The sequence below is a fragment of the Hippoglossus hippoglossus genome, chromosome 14 (genome assembly GCF_009819705.1).
Source record: "Hippoglossus hippoglossus isolate fHipHip1 chromosome 14, fHipHip1.pri, whole genome shotgun sequence".
Classification (NCBI taxonomy): Eukaryota; Metazoa; Chordata; class Actinopteri; order Pleuronectiformes; family Pleuronectidae; genus Hippoglossus; species Hippoglossus hippoglossus.
This window is the reverse complement of record NC_047164.1, coordinates 11,352,780-11,368,627: the sequence shown is the minus strand read 5'-3', so window position 1 is coordinate 11,368,627 and position 15,848 is coordinate 11,352,780. Positions and strand designations below refer to the sequence as shown.

General features: G+C 39.3%; 1 protein-coding gene across 1 annotated transcript; it reads right to left on the bottom strand.

Moving 5' to 3' along the window:
• Positions 1–37: 37 nt before the first annotated feature.
• kcnj6 (potassium inwardly rectifying channel subfamily J member 6) lies at positions 38–15,350 on the bottom strand. The gene is made up of 3 exons (XM_034606452.1): positions 15,112–15,350; positions 4,911–5,834; positions 38–1,413 (listed from the first exon to the last, which is right to left on the bottom strand). The coding sequence occupies exons 2-3, from the start codon at positions 5,809–5,811 to the stop codon at positions 1,061–1,063; spliced, it is 1,254 nt and encodes a 417-aa protein (XP_034462343.1). The 5' UTR covers positions 5,812–5,834; positions 15,112–15,350; the 3' UTR covers positions 38–1,060.
• Between the last annotated feature and the right edge of the window lie 498 nt (positions 15,351–15,848).

Here is a 15,848-nt window from a genome sequence, read left to right as displayed (position 1 = left end):
CTCTACTTTTCTAAAGTAGGAGTTTGACTAAAGTACCTTTTCTTGTAATCAAATATTTTAAAGTGTGGTTAGAAAAGCATCTCAGTGCTTTTTCCACCACTGAAAACCATATGCCACATTTGAAAGCAGTGATAATCACATTAACAAGGTTCATGTACAAAGAAAAAAACCTTCATCATCATCATAAGCAGTTGACTGTTTATTCATGTTTGATACCGTTGGGTGACGTGAGGGATTTCTGGAGACTGGAATAGTGATACACATTCTCCACTAGAGGCCTCCGATGTGCAAAAGTGACTAAATGCAGTTTTAAAGGGCCATTGTGTGAAGTCACATGGCTGTAAACAGCGAGTCATGGCTTCTCGAGGAATAGTATCGTAGTCATGTAGCACTACCTTAAACAACACCTATCATTTTGGGAAGAATTTGTCATTGGTTTAAACTAGAGTTTGCATCCATTAAGATGTGAGTTTTTCTTACAACATTATCCTCATACTGTATATATACAATACAATATAAATTAACTGCAGATAATGTTTATACATGCTTATATATATATATATATTTGAAAAAAAACTAATAATGAAAGCTTTATACATACAGTAAGGCATAGAATATATACAGAACCATCCTAAAGGAATTAGTATCAAACATTTGTCAAATATTCACACCGCAACAAAACAAAGAATTCAAAACATTTTATAGTATATACAAAAATACTTATACAAATGCCCCTAGGAATATTATAATAGAAAAAATAATAGGAATCTCATCAGGAGGACATCACATTATATTTGAAACATGCACTTGCCGCGAAGGGGTTTCAGTTCAGCGGTGGGCCACATGTCAAGATGTTTACTTGTTGTTTTTGGGGTAAACGAATCACTGCGTTAAAGCGGATCTTGGTGCAGGATACTTGGTCTACTGTGCTCATTGGTCCTCAGATTAACACTGTGCTCTGCAAGCTTGTGTGGTCATCCCAAACGGGAGGCGTAGAATACAGTCCAATAATCTCATATGGACCTTAAACTTGCCCTCTTTCCCTCCTCTGTCACATCGGCTACACTTTGGACTCGCTCTCTACGTTGGCAACGTCCCCGTTCCGCTCAGTCTGCTGACCCTTACCCTCGCTGTCCGTGCAGGTCTTGGTCTCCTGACCCTCCTGCTCGGACTCCTGCAGCCCCTGCTGACTCAGCTTACTGGCCAGTGACCAGGTCAGGGGCAGGCGGGCGCGGTTTGTCATGTCAGCAAGCTCTCTGGCACTGCAGGCGGGTGTGTTGGTTTCGTAAATGTCGTGGAAGCTGTTGTAGTCCACCTCGTAGAAGCCGTCCTCTAATGTCAGGACTGGTGTGAAGCGGTGGCCCCACTTGATCTCTCTGCTGATGTACGAGCTCCTCGCCTGGCACGTCATGCCTGGAAACACAGCACAACATTGAGGATTAAACAATTCATAGGAAGAGTCTAGTTTGGGCCAACTTAGAGGATCAGTTCATCCACATTACAAATAAACATATTTCCCAATTTTCTCTCATGGTATGTAATCATAGTTTGGGTTTTATTTGTCCAGGTTTTGTCTCTCAGTTTTCTCCCTCCGTCCCAGTGCACTGGTTTGATTGGAATTTAGTTTGCGGCGCTCACCCAGTCTGTCAACATGATGAAGTATAATAATGTTCCTATGGATTCATTGAGCTACGCTGCTACAGTGTTTATGCCTTTATTGATTCACGTCTTGCCCCACCATCACCATTACAAGCATGTAGAATCAGCGGTTAGAAGTTCCATCTTTACATTGTAGTCATGAATGTACAGACAACTATCAATGAATCACTTTTAAATGAGACATATATACACTACCGTTCAAAAGTTTGGGGTCACCCAGACAATTTCGTGTTTTCCATGAAAACTCACACTTTTATTTATCAAATGAGTTGCAAAATGAATAGAAAATATAGTCAAGACATTGACAAGGTTAGAAATAAAGATTTTTATTTGAAATATTAATTTTGTTCTTCAAACTTTGCTTTCGTCAAAGAATGCTCAATTTGCAGCAATTACAGCATTGCAGACCTTTGGCATTCTAGCTGTTAATTTGTTGAGGTAATCTGTAGAAATTTCACCCCACGCTTCCTGAAGCACCTCCCACAAGTTGGATTGGCTTGATGGGCACTTCTTGCATACCATACGGTCAAGCTGCTCCCACAACAGCTCAATGGGGTTGAGATCTGGTGACTGCGCTGGCCACTCCATTACAGACAGCATACCAGCTGCCTGCTTCTTCCCTAAATAGTTCTTGCATAATTTGGAGGTGTGCTTTGGGTCATTGTCCTGTTGTAGGAGGAAATTGGCTCCAATCAAGCGCTGTCCACAGGGTATGGCATGGCGTTGCAAAATGGAGTGATAGCCTTCCTTATTTAAAATCCCTTTTACCTTGTACAAATCTCCCACTTTACCACCACCAAAGCAGCCCCAGACCATCACATTACCTCCACCATGCTTGACAGATGGCGTCAGGCACTCTTCCAGCATCTTTTCACCTGTTCTGCGTCTCACAAATGTTCTTCTGTGTGATCCAAACACCTCAAACTTTGATTCGTCTGTCCATAACACTTTTTTCCAATCTTCCTCTGTCCAATGTCTGTGTTCTTTTGCCCATATCAATCTTTTCTTTTTATTGGCCGGTCTCAGATATGGCTTTTTCTTTGCCACTCTGCCTAGAAGGCCAGCATCCCGGAGTCGCCTCTTCACTGTAGACGTTGACACTGGCGTTTTGCAGGTACCATTTAAAGAAGCTGCCAGTTGAGGACCTGTGAGGCGTCTATTTCTCAAACTAGAGACTCTAATATACTTGTCTTCTTGCTGAGTTGTGCACCGGGGCCTCCCACTTCTCTTTCTACTCTGGTTAGAGCCCATTTGTGCTGTTCTCTGAAGGGAGTAGTACACACCGTTGTAGGATATTTTCAGTTTCTTCGCAATTTCTCGCATGGAATAGCCTTCATTTCTAAGAACAAGAATAGACTGGCGAGTTTCACATGAAAGTTCTCTTTTTCTGGCCATTTTGAGAGTATAATCGAACCCACAAATGTGATGCTCCAGATACTCAACTAGCTCAAAGGAAGGAAGTTTTATAGCTTCTCTCACCAGCAAAACAGTTTTCAGCTGTGCTAACATAATTGCACAAGGGTTTTCAAGGGTTTTCTAATCATCCATTAGTCTTCTAAGGCGATTAGCAAACACAATGTACCATTAGAACACTGGAGTGATAGTTGCTGGAAATGGGCCTCTATACACCTATGTAGATATTTCATTAAAAACCAGACGTTTCCACCTAGAATAGTCATTTACCACATTAACAATGTATAGAGTGTATTTCTGATTAATTTAATGTTATCTTCATTGACAAAAACAGTGCTTTTCTTTGAAAAATAAGGACATTTCTAAGTGACCCCAAACTTTTGAACGGTAGTGTATATATATATATATATATATATATATATAATGTTTTTATGTGATGTTCTCACTGAATCCAACAATATGCGTGACTGCAAGGGAGTAGCCTACACATTTCTATTGGACACTAACTGGGCTGTGTGGGTTGACCAGCAGGCCACACTACAATAACTGTACTTCCTATTATTATCACTACACACATTCCTTTTCTTCCAGTGTCAAGATTTTAAGCTGCCAGTTTTAAAGAACACACAGCACATTGCTGTTTCTAGCCATTATTAGTTTCAAGCATTTCTGCAAAATGGTGACAGGTGGCATGTTTGTTTCCCTCAATATCCGGAAATGAAGCCAAAATATCACGGACACGAAGGCCACCATCAGTTTGTCGTACAGTTCAGCTTTGAATGTAAAGTTATTATTTTACAGTTATTATTATTGGACGGATTGAAATCTAAGCTAAGCTGTGAATGACTGTGCATTTTTGAAAATACTCAAAGTAAAAGTGCCTCAAATATACACTTAAATACATTACTTGACTAATGTACTTTCATTTGAGTGCTGCTTTTCAAATCCATTTACTCATGTTTTGATGTGTATCATTGTGAGCTTTGACTCAGCTGTTTGCAGGAGTCCTCTATGAGTCTCCAGCAGTGGCTGCGCCACACAGGCATTATGTAATTGTTTCTTTTTTTTTATGGCAGAGACAAATGATTACATACCAGTTCCTTGTAAATATGCGTCTCCATCTAATCTAAAATACCAGCATATATTTGTATTTAGGAATTTTAGGCTGAGGGCAAAATTATTGGTGTGGTACACAGCACACAACTAAAATATAACACAAAACAAGGTTATTATAGTTAATCATATAACCCAAGTTTCATCACAATCTATTTAATATTTGCAAAGACAAAAAAATAAAGATAACCAAAATTACTCAAATTAATCCCACCTAAGAAATGACTACAATGAGCTTCACAGAGCAGCTGGTGTGACTATAAACTATAAGTGCTGTATAAACTGTTATATGATTAAAAATATAGGCTGCAAAAGTCATTTGATTAAAGTTAGATATAATATCAAAGCTATTAAATCAAAATTAAACAAGACTATGAATCTGTAATTATCACAAATAAACCATGAATGATCTATCAAATAGTTGTTGAGACATTTCATTCTGGACCAACAGAGTCAGACTCTAAAAATATTGTAAATGTTGTTGTACTGTTTGTTTTAAATGAATGAAATTAACAAATAATATTAGAACACTACTGTTTAGTATTTATTGAAAGGGGGTATAGGTCTGGGCTCACTGAAAATTTGTTTATAAGGTATGGTAACAATATATTTTCCCTGTCCAACATTGAATAACATTTGCTGTACCATTTCAATCTATGTATTATAACTTCACAATTACAAGCATCTGACTATATGCATCTAACTATATGAATCTGAACACTCACCTGTGGCCTCTACCATCCCCTCCAGAATCACCACTATCTCCAGGTCCTCCTTGGACAGGTGGGCTTGTGAGATGTCCCAGAAGGGGCTGTTCTGGTTTATCTCATGGCAAATGATGAGCGGTGACACCAGGAAGAGCCTGTCGTCCCCCGTGTTGTAACCCACATTCATGTCCGTCTGGTTCAAAGGGATGAACTCCCCTTCCTTGGTCTGCTTAGACTTGATAAGCTTGGCCCTGATTGACGCCTCCACGATGTGCGAGTTTCGGAGGTCTCCAACTCTGAACATCAGGCACAGTCGTCCGTCTCTCATTGAGATTACCGCATTGGTGGAAAACACTAGAGTCTCAGCTCGCTTCTTGGGCTGCGAGATCTTGACAAACATGCAACCCACCATGAAGGCATTCACGATAGATCCCAGCACTGACTGAATTAAAAGCAGAAGTATCCCCTCAGGGCATTTGTCTGTGATGACTCTATACCCATAACCGATGGTCGTCTCCGTCTCAATGGAGAAGAGAAAAGCTGATACAAACCCGTTGAGGTTATTGACACATGGAGTCCACTGATTGTCTGATATATGGTCCAGATCACCCCGGAGGTAAGCAATAAGCCACCACATGAAGCCAAAGAAGAGCCATGTCACTGTGTACACCAGCACGAAGATGAAGAGGTTGAGCCCCCATTTGAGGTCTACGAGCGTGGTGAAAATGTCCGTTAGATACCTGTATCTCTCTTGAACATTCCCGTGGTGGACGTTGCACTTCCCGTCTTTCCGGACGTAGCGCTGGACCTTCCTTTCTCTGTCCATTTCTGCCAGCTGTTTAGGCAGGTTCTCACGGGCCTGCTTTGGCAACTTGGGCTTGGGTTTGATGATGGCTGGGCTCTCCACATCCTGCTCCATGGGGTTCCTCGATGGATTCAGGCCTGTAAGAGAGGGAACATGGCAGGAATTATTTGTATTAGTTAGTACAAGTGCAAGTAAGTATTGATGATGGAGACTTTACAGAGGCTGTAGGCAGGGATAGAAAGTAACTAGATATATGAAATCGAGTACTGCTTAAGTACAAACTTGAACTTTGTTTGAGTATTTACATTTGAAGGTACTTTGTAACTCTATTTCATGACAATTATCTGACTGCTAGACTGTAGTGGTTGCTTTTAATATTTTCTCTACAACAACCAGATGAAAATAATGAGTGTAATAAAGTAAATTTTGTTAATACTTCAAACTAATCTTGTATTCCTAGTTTTTAATAAACTTCTTTTTAAATTTGACTATTTCTTGAGACATCACAGGGGCTGTAAGTTGTAACAAGGACAACATGATCCACACTTCAACAGAGCCATGTTGCCACATTATACAGTCTTCTGTCCAACAAGGCTTTTTAATGGCAAATTCATGAAAGTAAATCTTGAATAAAATCAAGCAAGTCCAATGAAACACACATTACAATGTGTATATCCTTTTATATATGTTTTTTATCTTAATTGAAAGAATATGTTAAAAAGAATTCCTTTTACATAACTGAAACAACTGCTTTCTATTACACATTAAAACCATATTGTTAAAACAATGTTAATTTCAAAGATTTAATAACCAAATCAGCTATGGAAAAAAAGGTCACTTGGCTCAGACTACTACCCAGGAAAGAAAATGTGCTTTTACGCCAAAATGCATTGATTCCACGTTATTTTCAGATTTACACACTATGGAGGCCATTTTGGAAAAACTCCATTTTAGTTTGGGCTGGGAGCTGAAACTGAGAAAAAAAAAGATGCATTTCCAAATTTAACATCTTGATGTGGCTGTACTGTCAGAATGAGTGGCAGCTTCACAAACAAGGCATCCAAGCACATAATATCAGAAACAATAGACCTCCTACTCCGCCATTGTTTCCACTATCACCACCACGTCCAGAGCGCAGATACTGTTCCACTTGTAGTACTACGTAGTTTCAGCATGAAACTGTGCAGCTACTGTGAGACTGTGAGAGTGAAAACATGTCACCATCCACACAGCCAGAGGCGGGCAACACCCATCAGCGCCCACGGGGAAATCATACTGGGAAGTGAGCACATCTGAAGAATCCGATAATTATCCACTAAAGAGAAGTACGATTTCTAAGGTTCCTTACAGTGAAAGAAACACATCATTTTATATCACATTGTAATGGCGTTTGCCATCTGACCTGCCAAACACACAGTAGGTTTCAAAGTGAGGCTGTCACACCCAGTTTAACACACCCCATCCAACAACTGGGACTTGATATTCTTTTTTTTATAAGCTTTCCCAGTATAGTTTCCAGTGATATTTGAGTTTTATGTTTGAACATGTGTTTAGAGAGAAATTTGACAGCATTTCCGGCATGAAAAAAAATGCTCAAGTTCATATTGAGTTTTTAACTATTAGCAACTTTGTATGTTGCAGGAGAAAAATAATAACATTATTAATTGCTTTATTTTTAAACATACAATATGTAATTCCAGGCCGAGGGGTCTTCTCTAAAGACCTTGGGAGCTGTCTTCACCACCGAAAATCTAATCTGACGATACTCAGGCACAAATCATAGATGAGGTTATGTATTAAAAGTTTCATTCACGTTACATTTAGTAAAGCTGGGGTTTGAACATGGTTGGAAACATTTTGGATAACGTAAGTAAACAAGTCAACAAAATAATATAATATATTTATTGAAGAATTGTTACATATTATATCTTTAAAGGTTATATAATTGTTTTTCTTTTATTGCTCAGTTAAAGAAACATGCAGAAGACTTCAGGAGAGAGGAGTGAGTGTTATGCAACAAGGTCCCCGGCTGGAACCATTATTTTGTCGGTATGTGTCATCGACAGTGTTTGTCAGATGGTTGCACCGTTCCCAAGCTGCAATTGTGTCTGACAATTTTAGACAATCTGACATTCACACCCACATGCTGTGATTAGCCAGCTGTGTGGAGGTGACAAGGTAAACTGGGTTTGAACTCTCTCTCTCTGTAAAGCTCATTTTCCAGTTATTACAGTACTTTGAGTTTAAATGTGCGCTATCATACCCATATTTAAATCAGACTAAATCTCCTCCTTTCTATATCAGCAGACTTCACTCTTCCAGTGAGGACATTCAGAACAGCTACAAACGCAATGGATTTCGGTTGTGGTCGTCATATGAAGAGCTTCTTTTTGAGAATAAGTCAGTCCCTAACCACTCTGGGAATAGACCCCAAAACATTATCATTTTACACAATATCCAGCAGCAGCTTGTATATTTGTCAGTATTTTTATAATCCTACAGATTTCCCACAGTAACCAAGGCTACAATAAAATCCGTCTCTAAATGGAGGAATCTCTGTCTATCTGTTTGAAGTTTGATTTCCTCAATAAAGGCTCGACTGATCAGACTTGGCGGTGCTTGGACTGGAGTATTGCTTAAGACCCAACTGTGACGTTGCAGTTCTGGCCAAAGCTTGAAACTGCATCTCTACTTGATATTAAGAAAAGGCAGAAAAGAAGCTTGAGCTGCGCTGCTCCAATCATGTGACATACATCATGTGACATACATCATGTGACATACATCATGTGACATACCTCACTCTCCACAATCATCTATAATACACACCCATCTTATCAGGTGGTCTATTTAGGGCAGAGAGAATTTCCCATAACCCCCTTTGCTCGCACTGCTGCTGCAGTATTGCCACCAGTTGCTTCAGCCCCTCGACCACCCCAGCATCCACCTGTAGGCTCCGTGGGGGGGGTTAGAAGTATTTGCTCATCACTCCCATCATATTTGTGTAATCATACAGGAGGGAGTGATTTAGTCGGAGCCTAGACGCCATCACTAAACCTGTTCTACTGTTGCAATTAACATTTGAACGTGAGTTGTTTGACTGAACTGCACTACAAGGCAGCATTACCATTTACAATTATATACTGTATTTGGACGCAAGATCTCAGGGCACATTTTACACATTGAATGTTTCACAGCTTTCATTGTGCAACTTTATATTTGCTGTGCTTTTCATTAACAAGTCATTTGAGTATGGATCTGAGGGCACCGTCTAAAAATCTGATGGCACGTACTATGAATCCAAGAGCATGTCTTCTCAACACTGCACACAGATTTCTAAACACACAGCCTACATATCTACACATTGATCTTTTTCCACTCGCTGGCCCCAGGGACAAAAGACTGCTATACATTCAGTAATTTTCTGTAATGGGAAAGTTTGCACACTGAAACGGGACTAGCTTCATTCAGTGGCGGATATTGGACTGACACACAATGCAACATTGCTGGTGTGTTGCCCGGAAAGGCTGGACATTCAAAATTAATGAAGGCACATTTCAAACAGGCAATGCACTAGTATTTCTAAAGACAGTGCTGCCCTGCCCTGCTTTTTATCCCCGCTGTAAAGTGCATTACATCCTACATCCATTACAACTAGAGTAGAGGCTGACACAGTCTGTTGAATTATTGAATTAGTTTAAACTTTTTAATTTAACTTAAAATGGCCAAAAATTCTAAATTCCTATTTCTTAATTTTAAAATGAGGATTTACTGCTTTGAATTTTTATTAATTCAATAATTATAATATAATTTTCATAATTAAGAAATAATTAAGCCCTGTGAAGGTGTCACTATTAGTTTCTAAAAAACTAAAATTGAACAAAAGAAAATTAGCATGGAGATTAAACAATAAGGAAAATAATTGGGTGCAGCGCTACATAGTTATGAATTAGCTCCACCTTAACCAAACTACAGTGAAGTACAGTGGTACTTACGCATTCATGTTTGAGTAAAGATAACACATTTACTTTTAATACTTTGAGCACATTCTGATGATATTGACTTTTACTTCAGTTACATTTTCAATGTAGAACCTTTAATGGAATATTTTTACATCGTGGCAATATTACTTTTACTTAAGGAAAGAATTTGAATACATGTTCCTCCAGAGTAAAAATAAATCCAGTATCTTTGAAATACAATAGAGTCGTTATGTGAATCCTCTGATGTGGCTGTCACAGTTTTGTTGTTGTTATTTTTTTTACTGCTGTGTTCACTGTGCTGAGGTTGCGGCAGATTTCCTCCTCTGAGCACCAAGCCTAAGCCACCATCAGTGTTTTTACCAGTGGAACAAATAGCTGCGTTGAAGCTGCTCTGCTCTCCATTCACAGGGGAATATTATGAGCTTTCGGCAGTGCTGGTTTCTATGGCAACACGCAGCTCACTCTACCAAGTGCTCACAATATATCAGAAATGTAGTGGATGAGGCCGCAGCGTTGGATAACGTTTGTCTGTTTCATCTGGTTTCAGAAAGCCTGAGGACGAACAATGTTCTGTATCTGCTTTGTGCACGAAGCTGTCATTCATGTCACAGCTGGGTTTTTCATTAGCTGGAGCACATGTGAATACAGAAATATAATGACGCAGGTTTTTTGTTATGATGGTACCGACACTTAAAAGCTAATTCTGTCAACAAATTGTAAATTTTTACTAGTAGGCATTTTAGCAACATTACTGTTCTCAAATGTTTTGTTCAACTGCAACAAGCAGATTTTCAGCAATAAATCTGTAAAAGACAACACTTACAACTTCCTGCAGTTAAAGTTAGCAATTAGCTTATAACCATTTGGCAGCTAAAAAGACATAAATTGAGTTAATAACCCAATCAAAAACAAAGGCAAAAAGATTGAGTTTGATCACAAACATGACTCCAAATTAATGCTAATGTCACACTGTAACTGCTACATGTATAAAGAAGCTTTGATAGGTGGGAAAAACTATAATTTACTACCTCACTTTAAATTCTACCTCACTTTAAATTCACAGTAACAATGGCGTCTTTATTTTGCATAAGAAGGCAGCATTGGGTTTTGACTGGTGTAGCTAGTTTGCTAATAAATGCTAACTGAATGAGTTGGTTGCAACTTTCCAGAAACTCAAGTCTTCATTTGTCCGATTTAAAACAAGAACCAATTAAAGGCTTTTAACATGAACATTATTGTAGCATACATCCTGCTAAATGACCAAGGCTTGAGCTAAGGGGTTCATGTCCTGGGTAAAGCGTTAGCATAAATATTTTTCGTTGGACAAGCGTCACAGAGGTTAGATGTATTGTTCGTGTATATTTCACTTGGTAATTAGGTCTGATGTGTAACTTCGTTCATAGGTAATTCACTAGAACTGGAGTATAAACTTGTGCAAATCTATTAAAGCGCAGGACACCGCTAACACTAACCATTCTATACTGCGGTCAGTAAAAGGAAGTGTTCATGCTACCTAAACACTTTAAATGTTGATGAAGACATTCACACTGCTCAATTAATTCCCCATGTTATCAACATCCAAGTCATAATTGTGACAGCGAAGCCAAATCTTTCGTAAACCTCTGACATATCCGATTTGTTGCTGGTAAAAGAAAACAAACATAAATGCCCCGCGTCATCCACACTCTGAAACTAAGTAACCTCTGAAATGTAAAAAAAGTTATATATTGTACAAGAACATTTAAAAATCCTTATTCCGAAACAATTTATGTGCGGAATGTTATTTTGTCTATAGTATTTTATTTGGTGCTAGAGTTTATTGATTAGGACATGAATTATCCAACAATGAGCAAGAAGCAGTAGCACAAGAATATTTGAGTTGTAAACACATCAATATTTTCCAACATTACTTTCCCTCCCACATGATGTGAACGTAGCAATGGCTTGCTCATTGGAAGAACTGAGATTTACCTTGATACCTTGATGCAGTTGCGTCAACATTTTTATGTACACAGACTTCCTGCAAACTATAGAAGGGCTCCAACTGTGATCAATGTAATACTGTCTAAGGGAAATATTAACGGGGCTTTCACTTCCTGATCCCAAAATAGCTCCTTCTTGGAATCAGAGGCCACCATGAATGGAATTAAATTGAATCACTGGAGGTTACTGCAAAGAAGATAATCAGTTTCACTCATGGTTATAGAAGAGCATCAACTCTGTGCCTGGTCAGCAGCATCTGATGTATAGTGTGTCGGATGGACGACAATCTCTCCACATGGAACACATGAGCAGACACTCATTTTATGATTCAGTTTCTAGCTTTCTCATTATCTGCTGTGTGGGGAAGATTGTTGAACAGGTAGTAATCCAGATGTGGCCAAAATTGAGCTGAGGCTGCACGGGGATGTGCTATTTTTAGCTCAACTCCTCAGTATAAACATCACATACAAATAATTTTCAGATCTCACCACAGTATTTCTCCATTTTTTAGAGCTCGGGTTCAAATAGGACTAAGTGGATGGAAACAATTCCATCAACAAATGTACATGGGAGAACGGTGTGGGCCTTTTCAACCTGTAGACAAATGGAAATAATATTTACGGAAATAATCTAACTCTTAAACATAACATGCCAGGAAGCTCAATGATAAGGGCCCATTAAACCTAATTTCCCTTTCACTAAGTGTCAGGTCAGATATTGATTGTGCTTCTATAGTGTTTTCTGCTCAATAAGTTTCCTTTGAGTGAAGTAACTACGGTAAGTGGCTGCCATTAATAACTGTTGGTCAAAGTCTGTAAAGGTGCTTTGTTGCTTAATATTCAGCAGAACACACTGGATCATCCTTTACGAAAGGCAACATTTATAGGGACGCACCTTGTTGTTTCACCATGGCAGATCCATGGAGAAACAACAGTGTGCCTTGATTCGATTTAAGAATATCACGGCTATTTTTATACAGTCTACAGGCTATTAGCACAGCATGGCTCTACAAACAATACAAGCCGTGCTATCTAGCTAGCTACCATGCAGGCCCACTGAGAGTGTGCTGCACTCGTGTCTGCAAGAGTGAACACAGCCCTGAAATAAGCTTCACACACGAACGCTCCTACACTGATGATAGTACGCAGCGGATCTAGTTTATCAGTCTGCAGAGGAGCTAGCTGCACTTTTATTGGCTCTCCTGTACAAATTAAATTTTGTTCAGCTTGTGGGATTACTGGCCACTTTCACTTGACTTCTTAACATCCATCGGTGTGGCCGATAAAAGCATTTCTTCTGTCTAAGATGCTGGTGTGACATCTAGTGGCAGCGTTAATTATATGTATGACCTTTAAAGGGTTCTTCACCAGGTAGAAACATAATGCAGTATATCTGACAGTTTCTCAAACCAGGTCAGTCGTGTTACCAGCCTAGATACTGTGTCACTTCCTGCATCAGTCCTTCAAAGAATGAATATGATAAACTACAGTGAGAGTCTCTGCTTTCCTGTGGTTGCAGAGAAGGTGACAGACAGAGCAACACAAACTAAAACAGTCAGAGGTAAATCTTCTTCAGTAGAATTAATTTTTTGATTGAAAATGAAGCAATTGTATTGGGAATCAACCAGTAAGCTTTTATTACACTGGAACACATTTTATTCCAGAAAAAGCTTAGTTAGGCTTGGGAATAACTATCTTCACAAACAAGATTAAAACTTGTTTAAAAATTACTTATTTCATTGTAGTTATCGGTTTCATTAAAGATGAATTAATTCACTTGAGGTTGAACGCTTCATGTTAGCAGAATTGATTTCCCATTATGTGGTTTTATTAGTGGTTACATAAATAATCCATAATTAATGGGATGCCACTAATTACAGCATTCAGAGCACCACATCAGATCCAGTTATCTCTTCCACATTAATTAGCAAGTATTATAGATTAAATAGAAACTAGCTGTTATCAATATGGGTGATTAATGCTTTCTGATGCTGATATTTGATACCTCAGGATGTTTATCTATAAAGCTTCTCGACACTCTTCACAATTACTCCGCACCTCTTCTCTCATTTAAATCTCATACCTGCAGTATACATGAGGAAATTACTATTTAACTTTAGATATCAGATATTTAAAAAGGACACAAATCCTGCTTTCAGACGTGGTATGAACCGAAAGAAATAATTTAGCATATTTTGTGAAAAAAAAAACCTCTTCAGGGTTAGAGTCGGATGCAGATATCTCCAATGGACAGGCACGCTGGACATCTGGATTTATAAACTGCTTTTATTGACTAATGAATAGATAGAGTTTGACTATAGCTGTGGCAAACGTTAAGAAGACTCAGTGTATTAATGTTTCCCGACATAAAGGGTAACAATATGAGTGTATCTTTCTGAAAAGGATTTGGGGTTTCACATTTTCCAATGATCCATTACCAAAATAGCTTATAAATCACATAGCTATGAATATTTTGTATATGGATTGTGGTACAGAGGTCCCTCAGCCATTTCCAAGCAGGAGACCCTTGAAATCAGTCCAAGCGAGAGGTCTCCCTGATGACCGTAAGTGCTTTGCTGGAGGAGGTATTTCCATATACCCAGCACCTTAAAAGTTGCTCTTGTAGCCTTAATGGCTTATAACTGATATACAACACATTAGTAAATAATAGGCTATAATAATCATTAATAAGTTAATTAATTGGGGCCTACAGCTGAACCTCAGCTCGTGCCTTATCATGAAATTGGAACCAATAGGTCTATAATTTCCATTGAGGTCACGTTACAAACATAAACAGTGATTTCCCATCTATGAAGCTATAGTTCAGATTTCTGCACCTACTCCTCTTGCTTTTAACTAGCTGTGTCGTTTAGAGAGTTAATATGGTGAGAGGATACCTGGTTTCACTGTTATTATCCTGTGGCTGCTGTTTTAAAATCCAGAAAACTGCACAACAACATGGTTTTGTCATGGAGCAGGCGGGGCTAAGTGGTTTTGTTGGGATCAGGTGCATCTGCATGGACAGACTGGGAGATTTCCCGTTGCCATGGAGATGAAGGTGATCCAGATGATAATAAAAGCTTAGTTAAGTGTTGGTTAATTTTCAGCCTTTATTAGCTGCAGTGTGTCTGGTTGAGTGTGTGTGTTGTGGTGTGAGGCCGCGGGCCTGTAGGCTCTCTCAGCCCGGAACATTTTCCTTCCAACACCTTCTAGTTTCTTCCATTTACCAGGCTGCTTCCCTCCATCATGTCACAGCAGAAAACCAACTACAGCCATCAACGATCCACATGCAGATGCGTCTTTCCCTGGATTCTGATTATTGCCAATTAATCTGTGAGTCGCCTCGCACTGTTATGTAACCATCCGCCCCCTCCACCGCCCCCAATGTAACAAATGATCCCATTTAACAGGCGATGATCGCCGCCAGCAGCAGCTGGGGGGAGGCTTCATACCTGGTGCAGCAGACCGACGATCACTCTCCGGCTCATCTTCACCCGCGTTGCTCCCAATCTCCACCGAGTTCGTAGCTTGTGGTCATCGAGACGCTCTGTGAGATCTGACCGAGCAGCGAGCCTCTAGTTCCCCCTGTTCTCCATCCTCCTCTCCTCAGAAGAGGCATCGGCCGTCAGCCTCCACCCCTCACAATGGTAGAGAGACATGGTAGAACACCGGGGAGAGAGGGAGTGAGAGAGGGAGAGCGAGAGAGAGAGAGAGAGAGAGAGAGAGAGAGAGAGAGAGAGAGAGAGAGAGAGAGAGAGAGAGAGAGAGACCGACCCTGTTACAATATCTAGTTGCAACCAGCTAAAACCTTTATTGTTCTTATTTAAATTAGCTCATTTGTTCTACATTTGTGTTTTTTTGTTTTTGCTTCCATTATTGTTACTGTCAACAATAATTTACACAGAGCAAAACTTGAATTAGTTAATTAAGAGAACTGTTAAAACCAACAATTATTTCCACTGTCAATTACATCTGGCTGACTGCTTTCTTTAATAATTGTTTGATTGATTGATTATTTGGTCCTAAAAATGCAGATAAACACGGATATTTAGATATATAACAGTGAAAACAAAATTACTGTATGTTCCCTTCTATACTGGTTCACATGTGAAAAGCTGGTCCCAGGAAATGTTTTCCTAAAAATTACTAATAAATTAATTTCCTGTTAACTTGTCACTTACTCATTTAA

What these genes read in the sequence shown, in the direction of transcription:
- kcnj6 (XM_034606452.1), bottom strand. Translation starts at nt 5,811, where the DNA reads ATGGAGCAGGATGTGGAGAGCCCAGCCATCATCAAACCCAAGCCCAAG. An exon ending in GGGGATGGTAGAGGCCACAG is followed by an intron (nt 1,414 to 4,910) that starts GTGAGTGTTCAG and finishes CTGTGTTTCCAG; the next exon opens with GCATGACGTGCCAGGCGAGG.